Genomic DNA, 23,684 nt, shown 5'->3' with positions numbered 1-23,684 from the left:
CACACAAACAAGCAGACAGTACCGCCCTCTCCTCACTAAACAAGTCCTTTGGCTCTTTGTTTGACAAACAGAAGACGAGGCCTCATGTATTTCACACTATTGCCATTTCTTAGAGTCTTCCATGATTAAAAAAAGACACAAAAAATAAGACACAATACAAAGCTATCTGAGACATGTCTAAATTTAAATCTAACAGCATAGTGGAATGTATGGCTTTAAAATACAATAAAAAATTTTTTTTTTCCAGAAATATATAATGAACACACACACACACACACACACACACACACACACACACACACACACACACACACACACTCAGACTTGGTGCACCAACTGAAATAGTCTCTCCTATGTCCTCAAACAGTGAAACTGTGAGGAAGAAGATAACCATGATGATGTTACCTGGGGCCATATCACACATCCATCTTCAGTTTCAGTCTCAGCAGAAACTTTCATAACCAAATACATGCAAAACACACACACACACACACACACACACACACACACACACACACACACACACACACACACACACACACACAAAGAATCACACAACCAAATCCATGTAAAATGAGAGCTAGCTCTTCCTTGCCATTGTCAATGAAGTGAAGCACAGCATTTTAACTGAAGGTTTCAGTGGAACACGACACCAACTAGCCAACAGCAAACGACAGAGCTACGCACACAAAACAGCAGGGGCTTCCATGTTCACATAATGCCACAGTCATTTTGTACAAATACAATATATACTCAAAGGGACGGGCTTTTGGGATGCATTTTTACATTTCAAGTAAATAACGTTATGGTGATGATATGCTTGAAAATATAATGCTTCAGGATCTGAAGATGAGAGCCTCTGCTACATGACACATATTGCCATTATGTGAAAACCTATTTTTCTTAGTTCCTGAAAAGTTGACATTTTGGAGATACAAGGTTTTCATCCTACAACATTGAAATACATGCTGAACTACATACTACAGCTGTGGCACTGAAATCGTGTAAATGAACATCTCAGGAAAAACCAAGCAGTAGAAGTAACATTACTACACACACATCCCTTCATCTCGGAGTCTTCTCGGGGGATTCACCCTGCGATTTCTCTATGACAAAACAATAAAAAATAAAACACTTATGTGCAATAAACAAAGATTATTTTCTCTTCCGATTCAGGTTCACACATAGTCCTTCCTGTCGTACCCGCCAGCCCCGCCGCTGGTGCTGCGCGGGGCAGAGTAGGCCATACGAGGGGGCTTGTACCTCTTCTCTTTGGGGGGGCAGGAGGTGCACAGCAGCGCTCCACCAATCAGGAGCAGGCCGGCGGCGCCCCAGCCGATGTAGAGCGAGGCCCCCAGCTCCCTCTTCTGCGCGTTGGTCAGGAGCGGGTTGTAGAAATCGCGGATGACGGTGCTCGCCGTCCAGGAAACGGGGATGAGGACCAGCAGGCCGGCGAGGAGGAAGAAGATCCCGGCGATGATCATGACTTTAGCCTTGGACGGCTCGTCTTCGATGCAGTTGGTACACTTGGCACCGACGATGGAGATCAGGACCCCCAGCACCCCGAGGATAATGGAGATGATGGTCATGGCTCTGGCGGCCTGCAGGTCCTGAGGCAAGGCCAGCAGAGAGTCGTACACCTTGCACTGCATCTGGCCCGTGCTCTGGGTCACACAGTTCATCCACAAACCCTCCCAGATGGTTTGGGCGGTGATGATGTTGGCTCCGATGAAGGCTGTCACCCTCCACAGCGGCAGGGCGCAGACCACAATGGAAATGATAAACCCTATGACTCCCAGGGCAATGCCCACTATCTCCAAGCCCATCGACATCCTGGTTCTTTGGCTTCGTCTCCTACACCTGTCCTTGGTGGAACGAAGTTATGACAAGTCAGTCCAGAGATTTTAGAACTTGCAAAAAAAATAAACTTTTCAAGATTCAGGTAAAGAGTCGTCTCCTCTGTAGGCTCTTTGTTCTGTGCTGTTACCTTGAAAAGTGTGAGGAGCTCTAAGAGGGCGTGATGTAGCTAAGAGATGCTGCCACGGAAACAGAGATCCTTTATACCTCAGGGAAGTGAGATGAGGAGGGGAGGAGTCCCCTGGTGATGATGTCACAGCGTGTGTGTCTGAAGCCGCCTAACAAAAACACCACCTGCACTCATACAGTGAATACTCAGGAGAGGGAGGATGGGCTGGAGGGGAGGGGAGGGGAGGGGCGGGGCAGGAGGTGGAGAGGTGGCGGAGGGGGAATCACAGAAAAGATGATTCCATCTGACTTACTGTTACCTCCAGGAAGAAAAATCAGTACTACAAAAAAGCACCTAGACTTTAACTGTTGTTGTCTTGCAGCATTTTTCCACCTGACAGAAGTGGAGTGAACAAGTGTCAAATGAGGCGCTAACAGAGAAGCCAGCAGTCTTCTGAGAGTTTTCAAATTCAGGAATAATGACACAATTTATTTAAAACATAGCAAGGGAGGAGGAACTATTTGTTGGTTTGCCAACAAACACAAAAACATGCTGTGAATTGAAAATCCCCTCCTGCTCCTCCTCTTCCTCTTCCTACTGCCCTGAGGAAAAATGGAAAGTCGACCACAATGGACAATGGAGGAGCGGTTCAAAACCTTGTTGTGAGTAAGCATAGAAACACACACACACACACACACACACACACACACACACACACACACACACACACACACACACACACAACCACTCAGGCCATGAGAAGACTGGCCCTCTGCTACTGCTGATCTTTTGTCACTTCCCGGTTTCAGTAGTGTGGGTGTATTAAGCGGTCAGGTCTCAGTGTTAGGAAAACACGGCCAAAGCTCTGCTGGAAACCGGAATAACTGCACCCAGAGCAAATATGAGCAGAGAGAATACATAATAGGTTGGACCTCAGACACCCTTAGCATACAGACAGCACGATCATCTCAGTATCGGTTTAAACTCATTACTGTGGCCAAACATTTCCTGGTGATCCGCACTACACACGTGTTTGAGTGAACGAAAGGCCCCAAATATTCTGCAGCACAAGTCTATTCTGCTTTCACTCAAGTGTTTTTACAGTTGCTGCTGCCAGAATATTCTCAGTGAAGATTAGTCAAAAAGGCAAATTCAGAAAATTCAGAAATGTCTTTTCTTTTATTTAAAAAAAAAAAAAAAAAAAAAAAAAAAAGTTTTCTGATCTGTAATTCTAAATAAAAATGCACCACAATTATTTGGAAAAGAAATTTGGGTGCAGAGGATGCACTTAAGACTTGGCAGAACATCTCACACTTGTTTTACAGAGTCTTGATTTGCTGTACATGGGTTATATTTTAAATAGTAATCTGAATCTGAATGAATTTTACCAAAGAAATTAACTTTTTGAGCAGAAAATATACCAAATTAGTAGTTTATTGTATTATTCATTTTATTGGGTTTTGGCTCATCTTTATCAAGGATGTGATTACAGTCATTCTGGAAGATTAGATATTAGTTTTTGGAAACATCACTGATCTCAAATTCTAAAGCCTGAGGTTTGAATGATAAGGTGTGTGTTTTGTCACACACACACACACACACACACACACACACACTCACACAAAACAGGGCTGGCTCTGTTTGTCATGACAGCGCTCACACTGACCAACATGTTGCCGTTCCTCTTTATCAGTCTATTGCTCACATGTGTGTGTAATAACAACATCAGTTGTTACATGTAGACGTAGAGCCTGAGATAACAGCTACAATCTGTATGCGGTATCAATAAGCCTGTGTTGATCAGGTGGTTGCATCAGCACAACACGTTCAGACACAGAGACAGAAATGGTGAAGTTCTTGTCAATAGTAAACTATTTAAGTTACAGTATTAGCACAGTGACTTAACATGTAACAAAACTAAGACACCCCTGCAAGCCTATTTGTGTTTAATCTATGGTGTTGTCAAATGACAAATTTCATAATTGCATAATTGTGATTTATCAACAACAAGCCATTGTTTTATCCTCAACAACCTGGTCAAGTCATGTGTAGTAATATGAACTGTGCTGAATTAACAGGTTGCTCTACTGAGTCCTTTGCCTATAAGCACAGCTGGTAAAAGACAGGGAAACAATTTGACTATTCAAAAAGGTAAGGGAAAGAGTCGGTGTCTGTGGTACAGATCGACCAGTTGATTCACTGAGTCATGTACCAACCACAGAGGAGTTTGAAAAGGCCCAGGCACTTCCCTAAGACTTGCCACACGCAACTCTGATGTTATGTGTGGAAATACTCAGTAAGACTGAAACTGTAATCTACTTTCAGAGTAGGCCTCAAACACCAAAATACAGTCACCTCCAAAACACCAACAACCTCCCCAAAGGTTGTTATTCCAGGATACTAGCATTTTATCATACTGTTACTGTAAAATTAGTTATAACAAGTCATAACAAATACAAATAAATCCTTTAAGCATATGATACTTTTTCCATAATGTGTAACTCATTTTAATACTTTTCATTTGTTGTCTTAAATTCAGTGCTCATCACCTCATGTTATAATGACTGTATTAACTTGAAATGTCTCTTCTTCATGGACAGTATGTGAAACTGAAACCCTGCTTATTTGGCCAAGCCTCAGTACTGCTTTTAGTTTTATTTTCTCTCAATCATTGTTATGCCTAGGCAGAATAAATTAGGCAGAAATAATGGTGCTTCACTGTACAAATCTTTGTTTATTACTATATTATGTACAATTATTTTGATAATCATCTACAAACAGAACATGCAGTCCATAAGTCATATATTTTCCATTTAAAATGTTCCATTTTCACATGCCTCATTATACATTTTAATGAAAGTATGAGATAAGTAGTATCAATTTTGACAACCACACTGAAATCACAACAAATAGATACATTGGTAATACAACAAAACATAATATCATATAAAAGCTTTAACCTTTGTAGAAAATATATTAATAGAGCCGCATGAAACGGCGTGCAATGTGTTAGATTTAAAAAAAAAAAAAAAAATCATTCATATGATCTACAAACCCAACAAAGTGTTAATTTAATTTAACTTTGCTTTCATACGTTATATTGTACACGCCGCCATTTTGACCTTGCTATGGAGTGAAAACATTTTGCTCAACTGTACAATGTTTCACATTCACGACTAAGCCGACGCCTGAATAATCTATTTGTGGCATGAAAAGTATTGTTCCCCTGGAAAAAATGAACATACAGTCACAACAGTCACCTCTATTTGCTTTACAACAGTCTTATACTTGACATGCACACACAAAGGATCAAAATGTTATGAATGGTAATTGAAACAGAACAAACAAAAAAAAAATCTAAAATATGAGCTTTTACTTTGGGCTACAAAATCCCCTTGCTGAACTCCGACTACATATTCAAACATTTCTTACCATATCTTGTCTCATGTCTGCCTAATTTTGATGGGAATTGTGAATATGAATTTCACTTGCTTTATTATAAATGTCCATAGACCTATGGTAAGTGTAAACAGTATAATACAACAACTGTATTCTTCACATGCAAGGGCATTTTCTTCTGTCTTTCTTCACGACGATAAAAACTTCCAAAAAAGAGCTTCCACTTTCCCTTTGTACTTTATGTTCACACACTTTTTTGATCCTACATATTCACAAAGAACACACAATGCCTGCTTCTGACTCTTTTACCCTCCCCTAGGAAGCAAATAGCTATTTCTATACACATTTCCTGAAAATGTGCAGATAAGGACAACTCGTGAAAAATATGAACAGTGAACAAGGTTACCGTTCTCCTTCATCCCTCCTCTGATCCCTCCTCTGTCCTCCCCCCTTTCCCTCACACATAGTCTCTCCTGTTGTAGGAGCTCGGGGCCACCGACCTCGGGGTGGCAGAGTACGCCATGCGGCTCTGGGGGTGCACGCTGTACCTCATGGTTTTGTCTTCCTGGGGGGGGCAACTGCAGCAGAGGATGGACCCCCCCACCAGCAGCAGGGCCGCGGCCGCCCAGCCCAGATACAGCGCCGCCCCGATCTCCATCTTCTGGCCGGAGGGCACGATGGGACTGTAGAACTCGATGACGATGGTGTGCGCCGACCAGGAAACAGGGACCAGCTGGGCCAGAGCCGCCGCGATGAAGGCTCCCCCAGAGGCAGCCATCACCCTGGCTTTCACCCCCTCTTCCTCGATGCAGTTGGTGCACTTAGCCCCCACCATGGAGATGAGGAGAGCCACGACCCCGACGATGACGGACACGACGGAGAGCGCCCGGGCGGCCTGCAGGTCCTGAGGCAAGGCCAGCATGGAGTCGTAGACTTTGCACTGCATCTGGCCCGTGCTCTGGACCACGCAGCTCATCCACAGGCCCTCCCAGTACACCTGGGCCGTGACGATGTTGGCGCCGATGAAGGCAGAGACCCTCCACATGGGCAGGGCGCAGCTGACCACGCTCAGCAGCCAGCCGAGCACCGACAACGTCACGCCGACCAGTTCCAGTCCGAACGACACCATCTCGCACCCAAGGCGGGCGTCCCCCTCTAAAAATAAAAAGTTCCTTCAAGTATGCCTCCCCTCCTCTTTGTCTTTCTTTATCAAGTTGTTTCTTCCTTCCGGTTTTCCCTGTTTTCCTTTCACCTTTAATTTTCCAACAGATATCTCAAGGTTTTGTGGATTGTGCCTTTCAAAACTCTTCTTTGTCGACCTTTCTATCCACCAATTATTCCTCCTGTGTGGTCTGTTGCTAGTGCAGCTGTTGCTGAATCCGGAAATGCTGATTTTCCAGGGTGTGTTTTCTCCACAAGCACAATATCTCTCCTGTGTTCGTGCTTATTCAGATGTTGTTATCCCGTGTTCTGCTGCAGTTAAGGAGTCACTGACCCTTATCTTTGTATCGTTTTATTACTAAGTGGTCAGGCCCACCTGACCACACGGATGACGTCACTTGCCAAACCAAGCCAATCAAGTGAGTCCTGGGCATTGGCCACATTTACCACCTGGGTGTGTGTGCACTAATTTGTGTGTGTTTTCAAATGAAGAATACTTTTTATGGTTTAGCCTTTTGCACATAGTAGCGCTGGGCACGTCCCGTTTATTGCTGTCGGTGGGTAATGAGTGGCCAAGGTAGAGCTTGTTATGTGGTTGATAGGTAACCACATGATCCCAGAGTGGATACACACATGTACTCTGACAGATGTGTGTGTGTGTGTGTGTGTGAGAGAGAGGGAGAGAGAAAGCGAGAGAGCAAGAGAGAGAAAGAGAAGGAGGGACAGAGAGAGAGACAAGGGGGGACATGGGGGTACAAATTCTGTGCACTTTATATCTTGACCGATGATGGTCTGATTTTTTTCTGTGTGTATGTGTGTGTGTGTGTGTGTGTGTATGTCTGTGTGTGTGTTAGGAAGATGGGGGGAATGGTCAGGTACTCTAAAGTATGAAATGCTAAACCCTACTGTACTAGAAAGAAGCATCTGAAGTCTGCTTATCTCTAGAAAATAATTTATCACTTATCAGGGAATGTAGCAACATTCTTACTCTTTCCAAACCGCCCAAATGATAGATGGATTCAAAAGGCGCTCTAATGTTAACAAAGAACACTTATGTACTTGAGCTTATAAACATCTACTAAAGTTTCTCAAAGCCATGGGTCTGTTTGTTATTGTAGTTCTGCTGTGATGTGAGCCGTTCTGTTTTTATAGCTGGGAATAAAACATAATTGTACAACCGTTAAAGCTGAGGAGGCGCGTAACATCTCTACTGGGTCATGTGTGTAATCATAAATTTGAGTTTATGACAAACTGGAAATGTTAAGAAGAGATTTTATAGATAGGTAGATGGCTACTGGACATCAACAGACCTCTTTTTAACTTTGAAAAATTGTGTAAACAAATCCTTCTGCATTGATTTTGGGGAGCCTTTTAGGACACAAAATAATTTGGTCATAATTAAGAAATTGGTCTCTCTGCTTCTTCTATAGTGGATTTGTTGAACATTGTTGCAAATTGATGAGTCTAAGAAGCCCTATCTCTTCTCCTCGACTTGTGCCCCTTACTCAAAACACAACATGTCTTGTGCCTGCATTGCATTCTGGTCTATTGAGGCTTCGGACGGTGAAGAAATTGGTCTCTCTGCTTCTTCTGCGATGGATTTCTCCCTGTATGATTGTTGAACATCGGTGCAAAATGGTGAGTCTAGAAAGAAGCCCTTGCGCTTTCATTCTCAGGGACTGATGCAAAAACGTGATTCTACTATCAAACTGTAGCAGTTGCACTGGAAATACGTTAGTGCGACAGCCAGTTATCTGCGAGAATAAGGGAAATATACCAACAAACAATAAAATGGGTACTGAATTACAAGGTACATTGCCAATAATTATGGTGGATTTTTCCTTTAAGACTTTTTCCACTAATACTGTACATGAGCAAGCCTCATGCAATGCACGGGCCACCCAAATGTCCAGCAGAAATGAAAAAGCGCTGTGGATCATGGTAGGTGTCATTTTGATCTATTATCTGGCAGAGTAGAGCAACGATAATGTTTTGCTCTGGATCCGACCCAGAGAGGCGCTGACCCACATATAAATGCCCAGATAACTGCATGACTCTGAAAGTAGACCATGATGATACAATAGTTGCTGGTTTCTCATTTAGACCACGTTATCTGAATGACTGTGTGTGTGTGTGTGTGCATGCATGTGTACATGGGTGAGTGTCACAGATTTGTCCAAACGATCACTGCAGTGCTAGCTGCCACAATCACACGTTAACACACTTTTGTCTTGTGTACGTGTGCACCTTATCACACCTCAATATTAGTCTAACACATCTACTGAACAATGGCTAATCGAGTCATACATAACCGCGATAAGATAAAGCATAATAAATGGTAATTCACTGAGATTAACTTGTGTTTTGGGAAGGAAACAATCTGCCAATAATTCAAAGCATATCTGATGGCCAATATTATCAAATCCTTTGTTTGCATGGTTAAATAATGTTATTTGATGTTGGAGCGCTCCATCGCACGGAGCCGCTATTGCTATTCACCTGCAGCGTGTAGCAGCGGGCTTAAAAATCACAAAGTAAGATAATAACAACAGCAACATTACTACAACAACTATTACCACTTCAACTACTGCTAAGTCTTTCACAATTCATATGTAAACATAATCAATACATTAACAAATTAAACTACAATGGTCTACAGGTGCCACATGTGCTACATTAGCGTTAGCCATGCTTGTTGTCACATCCAGGTTGGGAGAAGCAGACAATTCAATAACTAATGTTCTGAATCCAAAACTATGAAGCCCTGCTTCATTAATAACTGAACTAAGTCATTTTTTAAAACATTTTGAAAAACATTAGCATTCTGAATTAGAAAGTGACTGGGAGATTTCTACCAGATGAGATGTTTATTTCAGATGGATTAGAGCTTCCTTCCTAATACAAATTGCCTGAAGAAGACCTCAGGGTCAAAACACTGCATTGCATTGAATAGTGAATACTGAAAAGTATTAAGAAAGGAGTTCTAATCCAGATAATCCTTTTTTGAATCATTTTCATGAGTCTTTTATCCAGCACATGGCCTAAATATACACCTCTACTCTCCTTTTTGTTTTTTCAGCTCCCAATTCCTCCCAATTCTCATATATATCACCTCACAACAGATAATAAATCATAAATTCAGAACCACAGAAAACAAATTGCATAAGAGTTGTTGCTGATAGTTAAATCCATTTCCATGTAGAGTAACAACGCCCCAGCTCTTTTCCATGGAAGTAGGCTGGAAACAGTTACGGGAGTTTCACTCAGCAGTGGACAGCCCTATCTCCCACAAGAGTTGATAAATGAGTTTCAGTTGGCAGAGGGATTATCTCAGCTCTCTACGATCCGCGCTCCACTTGTTTGCTCATGTGCCCTCCTGGATCTGAGAGTGCAGGAAGAGAATTCACAACTGAATGACTTATGATCACATTAAACTAGGCGTACAGTGATGTTATTTCAAGAGGCATGTGAATTGCAGGTTTAGCTATTTTGTTTGTTTGTTTGTTTGTTTCAAATAGCATGCACAGGTTGCAAGCAATTCATCAGCCAATGTGCCTATTCATAAGTAACCTGAGCCCAGGTGTGGAAAGAGTATCAAAATATCCTGCTCAAGTAGAAGTACTGTCACTTTGCTGAAATTTTACTTTAAGGAAAAATTCACCCTTAAATACTTTACCACTGTTAAAAAAGCAGCTACTGGCAATGTGCTTTGCATTTCTACAGAAGAGGATTAGGGCCACGTGAAAAAAAAATGTATTTGAGTTCTGAGATTTATCTCAGAATTTTAAATCAGAATTCTGAGATTAAAGTCAGAACTCTAATACATTTTTCACATGTGGCCCTAATCCTCTTCCACACATCCCGGGGTCCATTCTGTTGTTTTGCATTTGGTATTTTTCTTGTTCCTGTGGAACTGGCCAAATGTAGATAATGTGACGTCATGTCCAGATACTTCCAGAGCAGCTACATAGTAGAAACATTTTCATTGATCTAAAACATCAACGTTAAACGCCAGGTTTTGGTGTCAGTCCCTCAGAATTGAAGAGAAAGGGCTTCTTTCTAGACTCACCGTTTTGCACCAACGTTCAACAATCATACAGGGAGAAATCCATTGTAGAAGAGGAAGAGATACCAATTTCTCCACCAACAGCAGCCTCAATCGACCAGAATGCACTGCAGCCACAAGACAGGTTGCGTTTTGGGTAAGGGTGTGATACTTGCCTGGAAACTCTTGCTCTCTTTTCATTGCTATTGCTTTAGTTATTGCTCCCTTCACCTACACAGGAAACCAACAGCTGGATGCAGCAGGTCCAGGTGAGTTTCCTGGGGGATGTGGGAAGTAATTCTGGGAAACGTAGGAAATCACTAACTAGAAGTGGTCCGGACGAGGCAGGTTGAGGGAAATTCACTGGAACTCCTGGAATTCACTGAACATCATAAATTGATGATATATAACAATGTAAGAGGGTGAAAGTAAAATGGTGTAAAAATCTAAAAAGTAACATATTTAAAACTCTACACTCAAAGTAGAAGTTAATTTGAAATAATAGACATTGTTAAATTTGAACTTTCCCATTTAGTGCAAAAAGTACAAGAGAACAGGGAGTTAAGTCATCTAAATGTTTTATTGACCCTTGAATGAAATAAGGGATATGTAGACACCCTACATATGTACCATAGTAGGCCTTGCTAAGTGTATTTTAATAGCAATCTTAGTTGTAAAGTTATAGTAGTCGACTATTATTGGTGATTTCATTTTATGTTTCATTGTTATATTTTCATTTGCCAAGATGCATGCATGTATTGAGCTTGATTGACAGCACTGAACCAATCACATTGTCCCCACAAAATCCCACTCATATACCTATCATATAAATATCTTTTCTTTTTAGGAGCTCATTTCAAATAATGCCTGGGATTGGCACAGTCAACCTTTAGTGGGTCACTGGTTGGTGGCGCTGCTGCTCCATAAGAGGATTCCCGGGACGCTCAGTTACTAAGTAAAAGGCCTTTTGAAAGAAGTTATGGAGCCTTGGATTTAATGGCTGCCAAGAGATTTATGGACACATTAAAACTGCAGTTAAAAGCTCTTTGAACACTTTGATGTCACACTTTCTGAACCACCCAGACATCCCCTTTTCTCTTCGTGAATAGGAAGCCCCCAGACCGACCAAACATCTCGCTCTCCAGTCCAACTTGTGTGTTGTAATGCTGCGTGACGTGCGTACTGATGAAGTGTGCTGTCGTGATGAACTGTACTATTGTGGGTTCATACGAAACTGCGCGTATCTAAATAGATAATATTTGAAAAAGATAAGATATAGAGGTTTCATCTTGGTTGTATGTCAGCCTAACTCTGTTTGCTGTGAATCATTCAAAGAACCAAGCCTTCGAATCATACTACCAGTTAGATTCAGGGGGAATTATGGGACTTTTGTCTGTAATATCACATGTGATATTACACACACACGCACACACACACACACACACACACACACACACACACACACACACACACACACACACAGAGAGGCAAGTGAGATGACAAGTGTTTTGAAGGTAGAAGCTGCTGCCTCCCTTTGGACAGTGTAGAGAATGACAGACAGATCAGAGCCAAACTTCAGAGACTTGGCCATTTTCCTTTCAAGTCAGGGTTACAGTGTGGGAGGTTAAGTTTTAGAAGTTGCAACATCCAAGCCTGTCAGACAGGCCATATATCATATCCCTTTTGTTTTTACACTGCCCTCTCTTTGTTGCCCCCTCCCAACGCTAATTTCCCGTTAATATCAAGTGCAAGCTCCTTTCCTGTGAACTCCTCTGAACAAGAAAACACGTCTGTTCTCGCTCACAATCAGTCTTCAGTCTGGTCCAGCCAACACACACAGGCAGAATATAATAGGGCTTTTCTTAAAGGCGACCCCCCATTTCACATGGCCTCTTCAATTTTCACAATTCATTATTTTTCTCCCTTTGAATAGTAATTTTTTTGTGTATCTCAATGTAAAATTTCAGAACAATTCCGAAAAAGAGCACAGATTTTAACATTGCATGAGCATAATAGGAGACTTTGTGTACCTTTTCGTGGACTTTGTGACTTTCTACGCTTATAAAGAATGTAACCATGAAATCATGTCTATGTGTCTGACTTCTTATAGGCAGCTTGGGGAGTTAAGATGGTCTCCTGTTGTTTAGAGCGTCATACCAGAGGGAGGTCACATGACTCAAATGTTGTATGTCTTCTCATTAAAACGTTTTAATTGCGACAGTGTGTGGATTTTTTTCACCTACTCTGTAGGCCGGATAGTGTTCTCCCACGCACCGGTCACCAACAATAACAGACCTATGGCCAGTGCTATAAGATTCAATCATTACATAAGGACAAAACTGACTATATGTAGAATATATTTGTAGAATGTGAATTATCTTGCAAACATTTCTGGGAGTGCTGCTCTGGAGCTACCTTGTTCTTTCAGCACCGTGTGTTAAAGTCGTACCGCTAACTATCTTACATCAGATAACTAGCTAACTAGCTAACCTATATAGTAGGGCTGGATTGCATTTTCTTTCAGTTAGCAGGAGTGCTAGGCTTAATAATATTATCAGCTACCTCCTCACTTAGCCCGTGCCTTTTTAGCTGCGGCCAGTGGGTATAAGATACGCTGTTGGGCAGTTGGTCCGCTGGTTGGGCGGCCCCAAAAATTTCAAAAAACTTTACATGTGCCACCACAGGACATAGCTAAAGAGAGCTGTCGCTTTCGGTTTAGCTCGGCTGGTAAAGCATACGCTAGATTTGGGCTACCACGCATATCAAATTGCGGGTGAGTCAATTTAGCAAGTGCTAAAATGTTTTGTTCCATTGGGCTTCATTTAGCCAGAAAATCTGTGGTTCTTTGGCTCCGCCCACTGAGATTTAACTCAACCAATGAAATTATTTCTGCCTCCACAGCAGCTCTGCTTCTGAGAAATGTTATAGAACTAAAACTACAATCTGCTGCTCTCAAAGGGTTTTTATTTTCACCACATTCATCAATATTTCAATCTCGAAAGATATTATTGTTACTAGTGATGAATAGTATAGGTACACCACACTTAATGAGTAACTAAGAATTCATAAAACACAATATTTGTATTTACATAGTATGTTAACACAAATTGAAGTTCTTGCAGTTTTAGTCAAAATATCTTTCCGTAAAGCAACAAGTATTTGGAGTTCAAAACATTTTGCGTGTGATTTATTTTCTGTTGGACAGTATGCTAACCAATAATCTATCTGTCAGTTAGTTGAGATGAGATGGAAATGTATTAAAATGTATTTGTTTGATAGTATAGCTGAATAAATGAAACCTGTTACAGTGATGTTTCCATTTAAACCTAGACTACATGAGAGTTGCATGACTGTCTCGGGGCGCTTTAGGTTGGCACAGTCCCTTCATATTGATTATTGTGTTATCGTATCAATTTCAGGTCTTGGAGGACAGAGGATATGCATAACTTTCTGCCATATACCAAATTTGTGGTTGTTCAGGCCAAGACTGCTTCTGACAGGGATAAAACATGGTCATCCAACTTGTGGGAGCAAGTGCATGACAGAAATAAAATATGTGTAAAAAGGATACAGTCCACACACTGCTGTAATGCTCCCAGAGGATGTTTATTTTCACCACATTGATCAACATTTTGGTCTGGAAGGATATTAGTTACTGATGAATAGTGTAAGTGAACCACACATAATGAGTCACCTAGAATTTACAAAACACAATATTTACGATTACATATGTATGTATGTAGCCTACTTGCTGTAAAATTAAAACATCTTGCCGTCCTACTGTGCCAACCTCTGGCCTTATGAAATGTGCTGACATTTATTTATTAAGTTTACCATTCAAACACCATAAATCCTCACCATAAACAACGTCCCTCACACCTATTGCTCTCTTTTTTTTTAAACGACTGGAAATATATTTTAGACATATTTTATTTAAATTACCTCAGTGTATATAGTTACTGTACTGGAAACTGCGAATTAATTGCAAACGATAATAGTTTATTTTTGAACAGCTAGCATCATTTGATTTACAGTAAATCTTAAAACTGTCTATAATGTATTGATCTAAATCATGAAACACAGCACAATGCATAGTTTAATCTGATAACAGATTGTTTTTCTCTTTCAAATTTGAAATTAATTGTATTTTCAGACTTGACACTTTACCAAATATTTAAGTTTCAACACATCCATCTTGAGGTTTATCAAAGTCAAACAGCTTGAGACGGACAACTACCACTTCCTGCATCTCACCTGGCTCAAAATTTCTCAGCCAATAAGATTATTTCTGCCTTCAGAGCAGCTCCGCCTCCATCTCTGTAGTTCAGGCTCCCAGGACAGCATAGTGCTTTACCCTGAAACCACATTATTGAGCAGGGACAGTGGAGTCTTTGGACAAATACAACATAAAAATCTCCTTCACAGAGCTCAGAAACAGACCAAACAGAGAACAGAAGTTTTTCAATATGTTAATAGATGCCATAGAGAGCCACAGTATCATTGGCTAAGGACATTCTAGATATCTACTTAGACTCCAGAAGCACTAATTAACATGTCACACATAGTTTGTGGAAGTGTAATGCTGTGAAATCCTCTGAGCACAAGACCATATTTGGTCAGTCAGAGGTTTCTGTCCGAGGCATTGTTATTTAAAAGAGAGTGAGTCAGAGGTGAAACTGGAGAGGGGGGGAGGGGAAAGAAAGAGGGAGGATGACCAAAACAAACAAACAAAAGGTAAGTAAGTAGGTAAACTGCTGTATTACCATCAACTTCAATCACAACACTCTCCTGAATGTTCAGAAGTATATACGTTGAAATTTAATTTATACTGCGTGACTTATAATACCATGTGATGCTACAAACAAAGTCAGCTGTTGAACAAAGACAGTGCGGGTGAGGGAGGGAGAGGGAGACTGTGGGTATAAACAAGGTGCAAGGACAGGTGGGGGTGGACCTGAAGAGCAGGTTAGTGATGATGGTGAGGTGTTTTCCTCCGTGGCCCCTCCCCTCCCAGAGAGGAGATCATATGTACCTGCTCCTCTAAGCCCTCTCCCATTTGACGAACCAACCTGCCCGACACACACTTACCTCCCAGTATTTCACAGAAGGAGACAAAGAAACCGCAGGCTTACGTCACTCCAGGAGAGGATTCAAGAGAACATACGTAGAGGCCGCTCAAGTCAAGCCTGACCGATAAGAGTTTAAAACAAAGCAACCAACAAAGAACAAACCAAGATGGTGTCCGCTGGGATGCAAATGCTAGGCACGGCCCTGGGGATCTTGGGCTGGATCGGTGCCATCATCGTCTGCGCCGTTCCCATGTGGAAGGTCTCGGCCTTCATCGGCAGCAACATCGTCACCTCGCAGACGATCTGGGAGGGCATCTGGATGAACTGCGTGGTCCAGAGCACGGGCCAGATGCAGTGCAAGGTCTACGACTCCATGCTGGCCCTCAGCGGTGACCTGCAGGCCGCCCGGGCGCTCACCATCATCTCCATCATTGTCGGCATCATGGCTATCCTGCTGGCTGTGGCCGGGGGGAAGTGCACCAACTGCGTGGGGGACGAGACGTCCAAGGCCAAGGTGGGCGTTGCGTCTGGCGTCATGTTCATCGCGGCCGGGATCCTGTGCCTGGTCCCCGTCTGCTGGACGGCCCACACCATCATCCGCAACTTCTACAACCCGCTCTTGGTCAGCGGCCAGAAGAGAGAGCTGGGCGCCGCGCTCTACATCGGATGGGGGGCGGCCGGCCTCATGCTGATCGGAGGGGGGCTGCTTTGCTGCAACTGCCCTCCTAAGGATGACAGCCCCTACACAGCCAAGTACAAAGCTGCCAGATCTGATGCCTCAGTGCCGACATCAGGGAAAGACTATGTCTAAAATCAGTGGAAATCAGTCTTGTACTTGGCTGAGATACAGCACCATATATTGGGACAGATGTACCAGTGCTACTGGGTTGTGAGTGTTGAGTTTTACTGCTCATGAGAGTTTTTGAAGAAAAAAAGGCAAGAGAAGAACCACACCCAAAGAAGAAAATGAATCTCTGTGTTGAGGCAGTTATGTGTTTGTGTATGTTTGTTAATATGAATGAGTATTCCAACATTTTCCTTAGTAGTGTGAACTTTACTTAAACTTTAACCTCAGTCTTGTTTTGAAAATGTGTATGTGGGTTGTTTTTATGAAATATATGTATGAGATTCAAGTACCAGTAATACTGTAAATAAATATTTTGTTTACAAATCTGAGACCGTCTGTCCTTGATTTTTATTTAGTTATACATTCAAAATGCAATTATATTTCATTATGCTTCTCTCAAAGGTCCCAAAATGGAACAACTAACTCTACTCACTTTACCTTTTACTGTGCGTGTGTCATAGCAATTAAAACTTATTTTCACGGTTAGTTGCATAAATATTCAGGAACTATTTCCCTATGATCAAATCAAGGTGGAGACCATTTTGAATAAAACCCCCCTTTAGCATTGAGAACATTTGAGACACATCTATTGTCTGTGTTTCTTGCAGATCAGGTCTAGGTGTGGCAGAACAAGGAGGTATGAGACTGAAGGTTTGAAACCAGTCTCTGTTCAAACTGAGAGCTGCACTGCAAATGAGTTTGTACAATATGCACACATATGACTCAAACTGTCATTTGTCGAGAGGGTAAATATTTAAATACCTGGCAATATTGCCATCACTTTACTTTGATCTTTTGAATGTAATACTTTTTTTTACAGAGCACAAGTCTTTGCTATGCTAAAAAAAAAAGCCATAAAAGCTCCAATAAGTTTGTTCTTTAGATTGTTTTAATCTTGATTTTGAAAATTACAACTACACTTCCTTAGTTGGAAAACACATTTTAGCTCCAACTGCTGCATGCTGTATGACACTGTTAAGGTCCCACAGAACAACAAGCTACATATAGGCATATCTACATATAGACATATAGGCTACAGTTATAGATACAGTGCAGTATGTCTTGCAGGGTTGAGTTCAATTTAGTTAGTGAAAATCCTATTCAATGGTTAATTATTGTATATATCATTCTTTGTTGTTTCACTCAAGATAGGATACATGAACCTTCTTAAGAACCTTCTTTAGAATATCCACTTCCTGAATTACTTTAATTGAATGAAACTCTGAGTGTGTGTGTTTGTGTGTGTGTTTGCTCATGGCTTTGTTTGTGTGTGTGTGTGTGTGTGTGTGTGTGTGTGTGTGTGCGCGCGTGTGTGTAATTGTGTGTGTGCGAGCATGCGCACAGGTGGGGAGCTGGAGCCATTGTTCCCAGTCTCGAAGCATTGCTTGAGGTAACAAAGCGTATATGTGTGGGAACAATGAAACACCGAGAAAACAAGGGATAGGGATATCCAGTCTCAGCCTTGCCCTTTTGTTTGGGAGCACAGAAACCCCACCCTGAAAGTTTGAGCTACACCAGATTCCTGTTATCTTCCCACAGTGAGACCTCCACAGCAGCAGACCTCCGAGCATCAGAGCGAAGCAAACACCTCCTCCAGCAGGTCTGAGGGTGAAGTAGATGAGACCCAACAGCCACCACAGCTAATTACAACCGGGCAGTGTGCACCATTGACGTGAACATTTTTGCAAGAGAGATCCTTTCCTCCTACTAGTTTTCTGTGCATTAGTAAAGGCGGAGTAACCATGGCTTCTCAGGGCCTCCAGATCATGGGTGTGCTGCTGGCCTTCATCGGCTGGGTGGGCACCATCATCACCTGCGCTTTACCGATGTGGAGAGTCACCGCTTTCGTCGGGGCGAACATCGTCACGGCCCAGGTGATCTGGGAGGGCCTGTGGATGAACTGCGTGGTCCAGAGCACGGGCCAGATGCAGTGCAAGGTGTACGACTCCATGCTGGCCTTGCCTCAGGACCTGCAGGCCGCCCGGGCCATGGTCATCATCTCGGTGATCGTCGGGGTGTTCGGGGTGCTGATGGCGGTGGTGGGAGGGAAGTGCACCAACTGCATGGAGGACGAAGTGGCCAAAGCCAAAGCCTGCATCGTGTCCGGGGTGATCTTCGTCATAGCCGCGCTGCTGATCATCATCCCGGTGTCGTGGTCGGCTCACGCGGTGATCAGGGACTTCTACAACCCCCTGGTGACGGCGGCTCAGAGGAGGGAGCTGGGGGCGGCTCTCTACATTGGCTGGGGCGCCTCTGGGCTGCTGCTGCTCGGAGGAGGCCTGCTCTGCAATAACTGCCCCTCGAAAGACGGCAGACCCTACATGGCTGCCAAGTTTGCCCCAGTCAGGACCGTATCCTCAGCTGTAGACTATGTGTGAGTGTTTCTCTGAAGACTGTGTGATGATGATCAGCTGTATGCATAAAGCTTCTCAAAATTCTCAAATTCTCAATTCTCAAAAAGACTAAGAGTTTCCTTAAATATTGTTTAATGTTCTCACCAAAAGGTTTCACCTGAGTGTTTATTCCCAAAAGTGCACAAAATGACTTCTGGGGAGGAATTTCCCAGTTTATGTTGTTGCAAAAGGAGATGAAAGCTTACAAGAACTTCTTGATGACATCTTGCTATGTAGTTGGTTGATCAGGAACAATTCCTCCCCTTAATATCTGAATTTGAAAAAACCTTTAATAAATGTTTTGCAGCATTAGTAAAGTAGCATAGAACAGCACAATAAAGTATATCTGCTGACAATAAAAGTAGTTTCTCGGGGGAGTTGTTTGCTTATTGTTGAGTCATCTGGATGCAGTGTGTCTGTATCACAAGGATTGTAATGGATTGTGAGTATACAGCCATTTTTACTCTCAAATCTTCTCTTTCACAACTAAATATTTTCCCCTATTGTGACTCTCAGGACTGAAAAGTTTTACTTTTGGTTAGGAATTAAATTCCTGTGGCCTTAATTTGTCCACTTGAGATTAGATTTCTCTAACTAGAGTTGTTTTATGCATACAAACTGAGACTGAGAGTACAGCATGAAGTTAAGAGATCTGTGTACAGACAAGTACTTCTTTATTACATGACTTTCTGTTATCAAATATTAAAAGATTGTTGGCCAAGTATACTGTATTATACATCTTGAGTGAAAAGCAAACTGGTAATAATGAAATAAAATGATTTAAGTGAACTGACTGAATTTTCAAAAATTCATTTTGATATGGTACTAAGCACAATTAAAACAAGTTGTGTTATTTTTATTCAACTATATATTGATCTCAGATGAACTTCTAATTCGCTTTCAAATGTCAAAATATTTGAACTTTCTTTGTACATACTCTTCTATACAGAAAACAGCTTTCTCTCTTTCAGGTTCACTCTATGCATACAGACACTGTAATAAAACTGAAATACTGTAACTCATCTCTGTTCAATACAAGACTCCTCACTACCACTCATGATAAGGCATTCAGGAATTCGTGGGAGTAGACTCATGGGAATTTATCTGGCCATGAGGCTGAGATGTTTGCCATGGTGTAATCGACTGCCCTTGTATTGAGACAGTAATTTACAGTTTCTGTCTTGAGTAAAATAGACGTCACTGCCAGAGACAACAGTGCACTGTGCATGCTTGGATACATGTTGCTAAGGAACTGTTTTATATCTCCAAAGAATGGATTTTTACACATTGCCCAGTACTGGCACATCTGCCAAGTCTTGTCAGGTTGATGTATCCTGAAACCTCTTAATGGTTTCTTTTTGTTTACAGACATTTTCATTTGAAACCACTTTGACAAGCAAATTGATAGGCTCCCCTTATTTTTCACCATTGTGTCTTCTTGCATTTTGGCTCCACAGCTGTTGTAATCAGATATCAGGCTTATTAAACAAAACAATGTTGACAAAAATTTTGTTTTTTGCTTTAATGAAAAATATAACATTAATTCACAGAACACTTTATGAACAAATGCGTGACCATGAATTTTTCCTATGAAGTGCTTTTGTTGCAAAATGTTCATGGAAACAGCAGGCAAGACTGAGCCAGATTATTTGAGTTATTTATATCAAAATTATAACACAACAACACATAGACTGAGTCATAAAATTGGATTAAAGTGTAATCCAAAAAGTATATTCTTGATGCATGCAGCCTAAAAGATGATGGGATTATCCTAACATATATGGGACATACCTCAGTCTGTCTTGTCCATTTCAAAAACAAAAGGCTACACTGTGTTAGTCAAAAGAAATTAGTCAATCACAATCACTGCATCACAGCTCACACAATTTGATAAGCAACAGGTTTGTACCTAGAATCAAACATCCTTCAAAAGATACCGTCTCTCATCTACTGCAGCAAACGGCTAAAACACACACTCAAACAAATTCCTTCCCTGGTGTTGTGGATTTAGGCGGGGAATACTTTGCTCCGTTATAGCGCTCTCCCCTCGACGGACACTGACAGCAGAGAAGAGCGCCGCCGATCAGCAGCAGTCCTGACGCGCCCCAGCCCACATACAGGCACGCGCCCAGCTCTCTCCTTTGTGCATCTGGAACTATTGGGTTGTAGAAGTCCTTTATGATAGTATTAGCAGGCAGACACACCGTCACCAGGCACAGGGCCCCGCTCAGGATGAAGAAAACACCCGCAGAGATGGCCACTCTGGCTTTCGCCGCTCTGTCCCCGACGCAGGTGGTGCACTTCCCTCCGACCACAGAGAGCAGGAGGCCGAACAGAGAGAGCAGGATGGCGATGACGACCATGGCCCGGGCCGCCTGGAGGTCCGGAGGCAGGGCCAGCAGAGAGTCGTAGACCTTGCACTGCATCTGGCCCGTGCTCTGCACCACGCAGGTCATCCACAGGCCTTCCCAGATGGTCTGCGCGACCACAATGTTGTTGCCAATGAACGCAGACACTTTCCACATAGGCAGGATGCAGATAATTATGTTTCCAACCCATCCGAGCACCGCCAGCCCGACTCCCAGAATCTGCAGCCCCAAAGATGCCATTTCTGTTTGCTGTGTTTCCTCTTCCTCTCACTGTCTCTGAGTTCTGCACTAAGCTGCCTACTAGAGGGTTTCCTACAGTGGGGCAGTTTTATACACAGATTCCCCCGAGCCCCCCCCCCCTTCCTCCTCTGGGTGGGCTTTGGCTACATTACTTAGATGTACACATCAATCATGTTGCCTTTGAGTTCAGACATGGGTCTCCCCTTCCCAGAGGCCTTTGGTGCCTCTGAAGAGAGCTGAGGAAAAGAAACTAGGGAATATTGTGCTTTAGTCAAGAGTTGGTTCAAAGCCTGATGTTTCTCCTGCTGTTGCTGCAGTGTTCGGATTTTGTAAAATGTCAAATATGAAAATCTACATTTATTGAATTGAATGGTGAAATATACTGTATATTATCACACAACTATCTTTTGCTTAAAAACATCTTACAAACAGCTCTCAAGTTCTTTGTTCTTACCTCACACAATAACGGGGAAATCAAAAACTTTTCAGATGGTAGAAAATGACCTAACTGACTTCTTCAAATGTCTCTGTGTTGTAGAAATCAATGAATCACATCCAGCAAAAGTTTAGTGTAAACAACTTCAAGTGATATTTTGATTTGGTAAAACATTGGCATTGGAACACCAAATGGCTGCTGTGGTTATTTCTAAAATCAATTAATAATGATTACTTATAGATTTATCTCTAGAAATATTTATCTTTGTTACATCTTTGTTTTTATTTTAGTATTTCATATGGATCTGTGGCACAACAAATCTCAAAACAAAAGTAAACTTAAAGCAGAGTGAAACTGTTCAGATTAGCAGTGACTACCTGACACAGCAGTCAGCCTTGATGTCTGCACAAGTAAAAGAATGTAATAAATAAAGTGGCAACTGAGCAGGCATCAATAAAATGTCATGTTGCTGGTATGTACATACAGTATGTACAGACAGTTCAAAATACAACACTGGGAAGTGTTTTAAGATGCAGGAGTGCTTTACTCAGGCAGCAAACATAAATATGATGTAAAGAAACAAGACATGGAAGGAGAATATATCATATGTCTTATTTCTTTACACGGAAGGGTTAAGATGGATAAGGACATGCTTTTAGGACAAGTCAGACTTGAAGCCTTTCCAGACAATGCACATGAACAAATTCCCATGCAAATGTGCTATTTCACTCAATACAGAGTACATTTAACAAAATCATATCATATGCTCAAGTGTCCCCAAAACCTTTCACATTTCTAAAACAGGATCAACTTATAAAGCTAGAGATTTGATGTGGACAGCTGCAGCCCCCTCAACACACACACAATCATGGTATTTCAACCTCTACCTGTGTAGATGGTGTGGGGAACTGGCTCACTTAACGACCACAGGTGTTTTCAATTTGCACAATTTTTAACAACCAATCACTAACTGGCCAACAAATGGGGTATAAGAGACACAGGTGAGACAGTTGCTAAATCAATGTGTGTCATTGTGAGTGCAGCCAGCTCCCAGTACTGTTTGAGTTTGTTTCCGGCTGAATTGAGGCAACGCTATGGCATCTGCTGGTCTCCAGATCTTCGGCATCTTCCTGGCATCCATCGGCTTCCTGGGCGACATCGTCATCTGCGCCCTGCCCATGTGGAAGGTGTCGGCGTTCATCGGGAACAACATTGTGACGGCGCAGACTTTCTGGGAGGGCCTGTGGATGAACTGTGTGAAACAGAGCACAGGCCAGATGCAGTGCAAGGTGTACGACTCCATGCTGGCTTTGCCCCGTGATCTGCAGGCGGCCAGGGCCTTGGTGGTGATCTCCATCCTGGTGGTCTTCATGGGGATCCTGCTCTCCACCGCAGGGGGGAAGTGCACCAACTGCATCGAGGACGAGGTGGACAAGAACAAGGTAGCCATCACTTCAGGAGTGTTCTTCATCGTCGGCGGTATCCTCTGCCTGATCCCTGTGTCTTGGTCTGCCAACGAAGTCATCAGGAACTTCTACAACCCCATCATGGTGGACGCACAGAGGAGGGAGCTGGGTGCGTCGTTGTTCATCGGCTGGGGCTCGGCGGGTCTCCTGTTCATCGGCGGCGCGCTCCTCTGCTGCCAGTGCTCGGAGCGCAAGGACAGAGGATACTCGGCCAAATATTCTGCTCCTCGATCAGCAGCCAGTGGAGGAGCCTACGTTTAACAAGCTCTTCACAAGTGCCTTGGGAATCGGCA

At 42.5% G+C, this 23,684-nt stretch overlaps 3 protein-coding genes across 3 annotated transcripts; 1 reads left to right on the top strand and 2 right to left on the bottom strand.

Moving 5' to 3' along the window:
- Nucleotides 1–6: 6 nt before the first annotated feature.
- Nucleotides 7–6,494, bottom strand: LOC139660200 (claudin-4-like). Its single transcript, XM_071538282.1, has 3 exons — nucleotides 6,042–6,494; nucleotides 4,532–4,539; nucleotides 7–1,860 (listed from the first exon to the last, which is right to left on the bottom strand). The coding sequence occupies exons 1-3, from the start codon at nucleotides 6,492–6,494 to the stop codon at nucleotides 1,179–1,181; spliced, it is 1,143 nt and encodes a 380-aa protein (XP_071394383.1). The 3' UTR covers nucleotides 7–1,178.
- Nucleotides 6,495–15,634: 9,140 nt separating this feature from the next.
- Nucleotides 15,635–23,652, top strand: LOC139660203 (uncharacterized). Its single transcript, XM_071538287.1, has 4 exons — nucleotides 15,635–16,276; nucleotides 18,286–18,861; nucleotides 21,066–21,355; nucleotides 23,012–23,652. The coding sequence occupies exons 1-4, from the start codon at nucleotides 15,807–15,809 to the stop codon at nucleotides 23,650–23,652; spliced, it is 1,977 nt and encodes a 658-aa protein (XP_071394388.1). The 5' UTR covers nucleotides 15,635–15,806.
- Nucleotides 20,857–21,492, bottom strand: cldn29 (claudin 29). The gene has a single exon (XM_071538288.1). The coding sequence runs from the start codon at nucleotides 21,487–21,489 to the stop codon at nucleotides 20,857–20,859; it is 633 nt and encodes a 210-aa protein (XP_071394389.1). The 5' UTR covers nucleotides 21,490–21,492.
- Nucleotides 23,653–23,684: the final 32 nt, after the last annotated feature.

Source organism: Centroberyx affinis, unplaced genomic scaffold (assembly GCF_046629955.1).
Source record: "Centroberyx affinis isolate AG114_WGS23_722 - 3 ecotype Tasmania unplaced genomic scaffold, CSIRO-AGI_Caff_v1 ptg003246l_1, whole genome shotgun sequence".
NCBI classification, from domain to species: Eukaryota; Metazoa; Chordata; class Actinopteri; order Beryciformes; family Berycidae; genus Centroberyx; species Centroberyx affinis.
The sequence above is the reverse complement of the archived record's forward strand: the minus strand, read 5'-3'. Positions and strand labels throughout refer to the sequence as shown.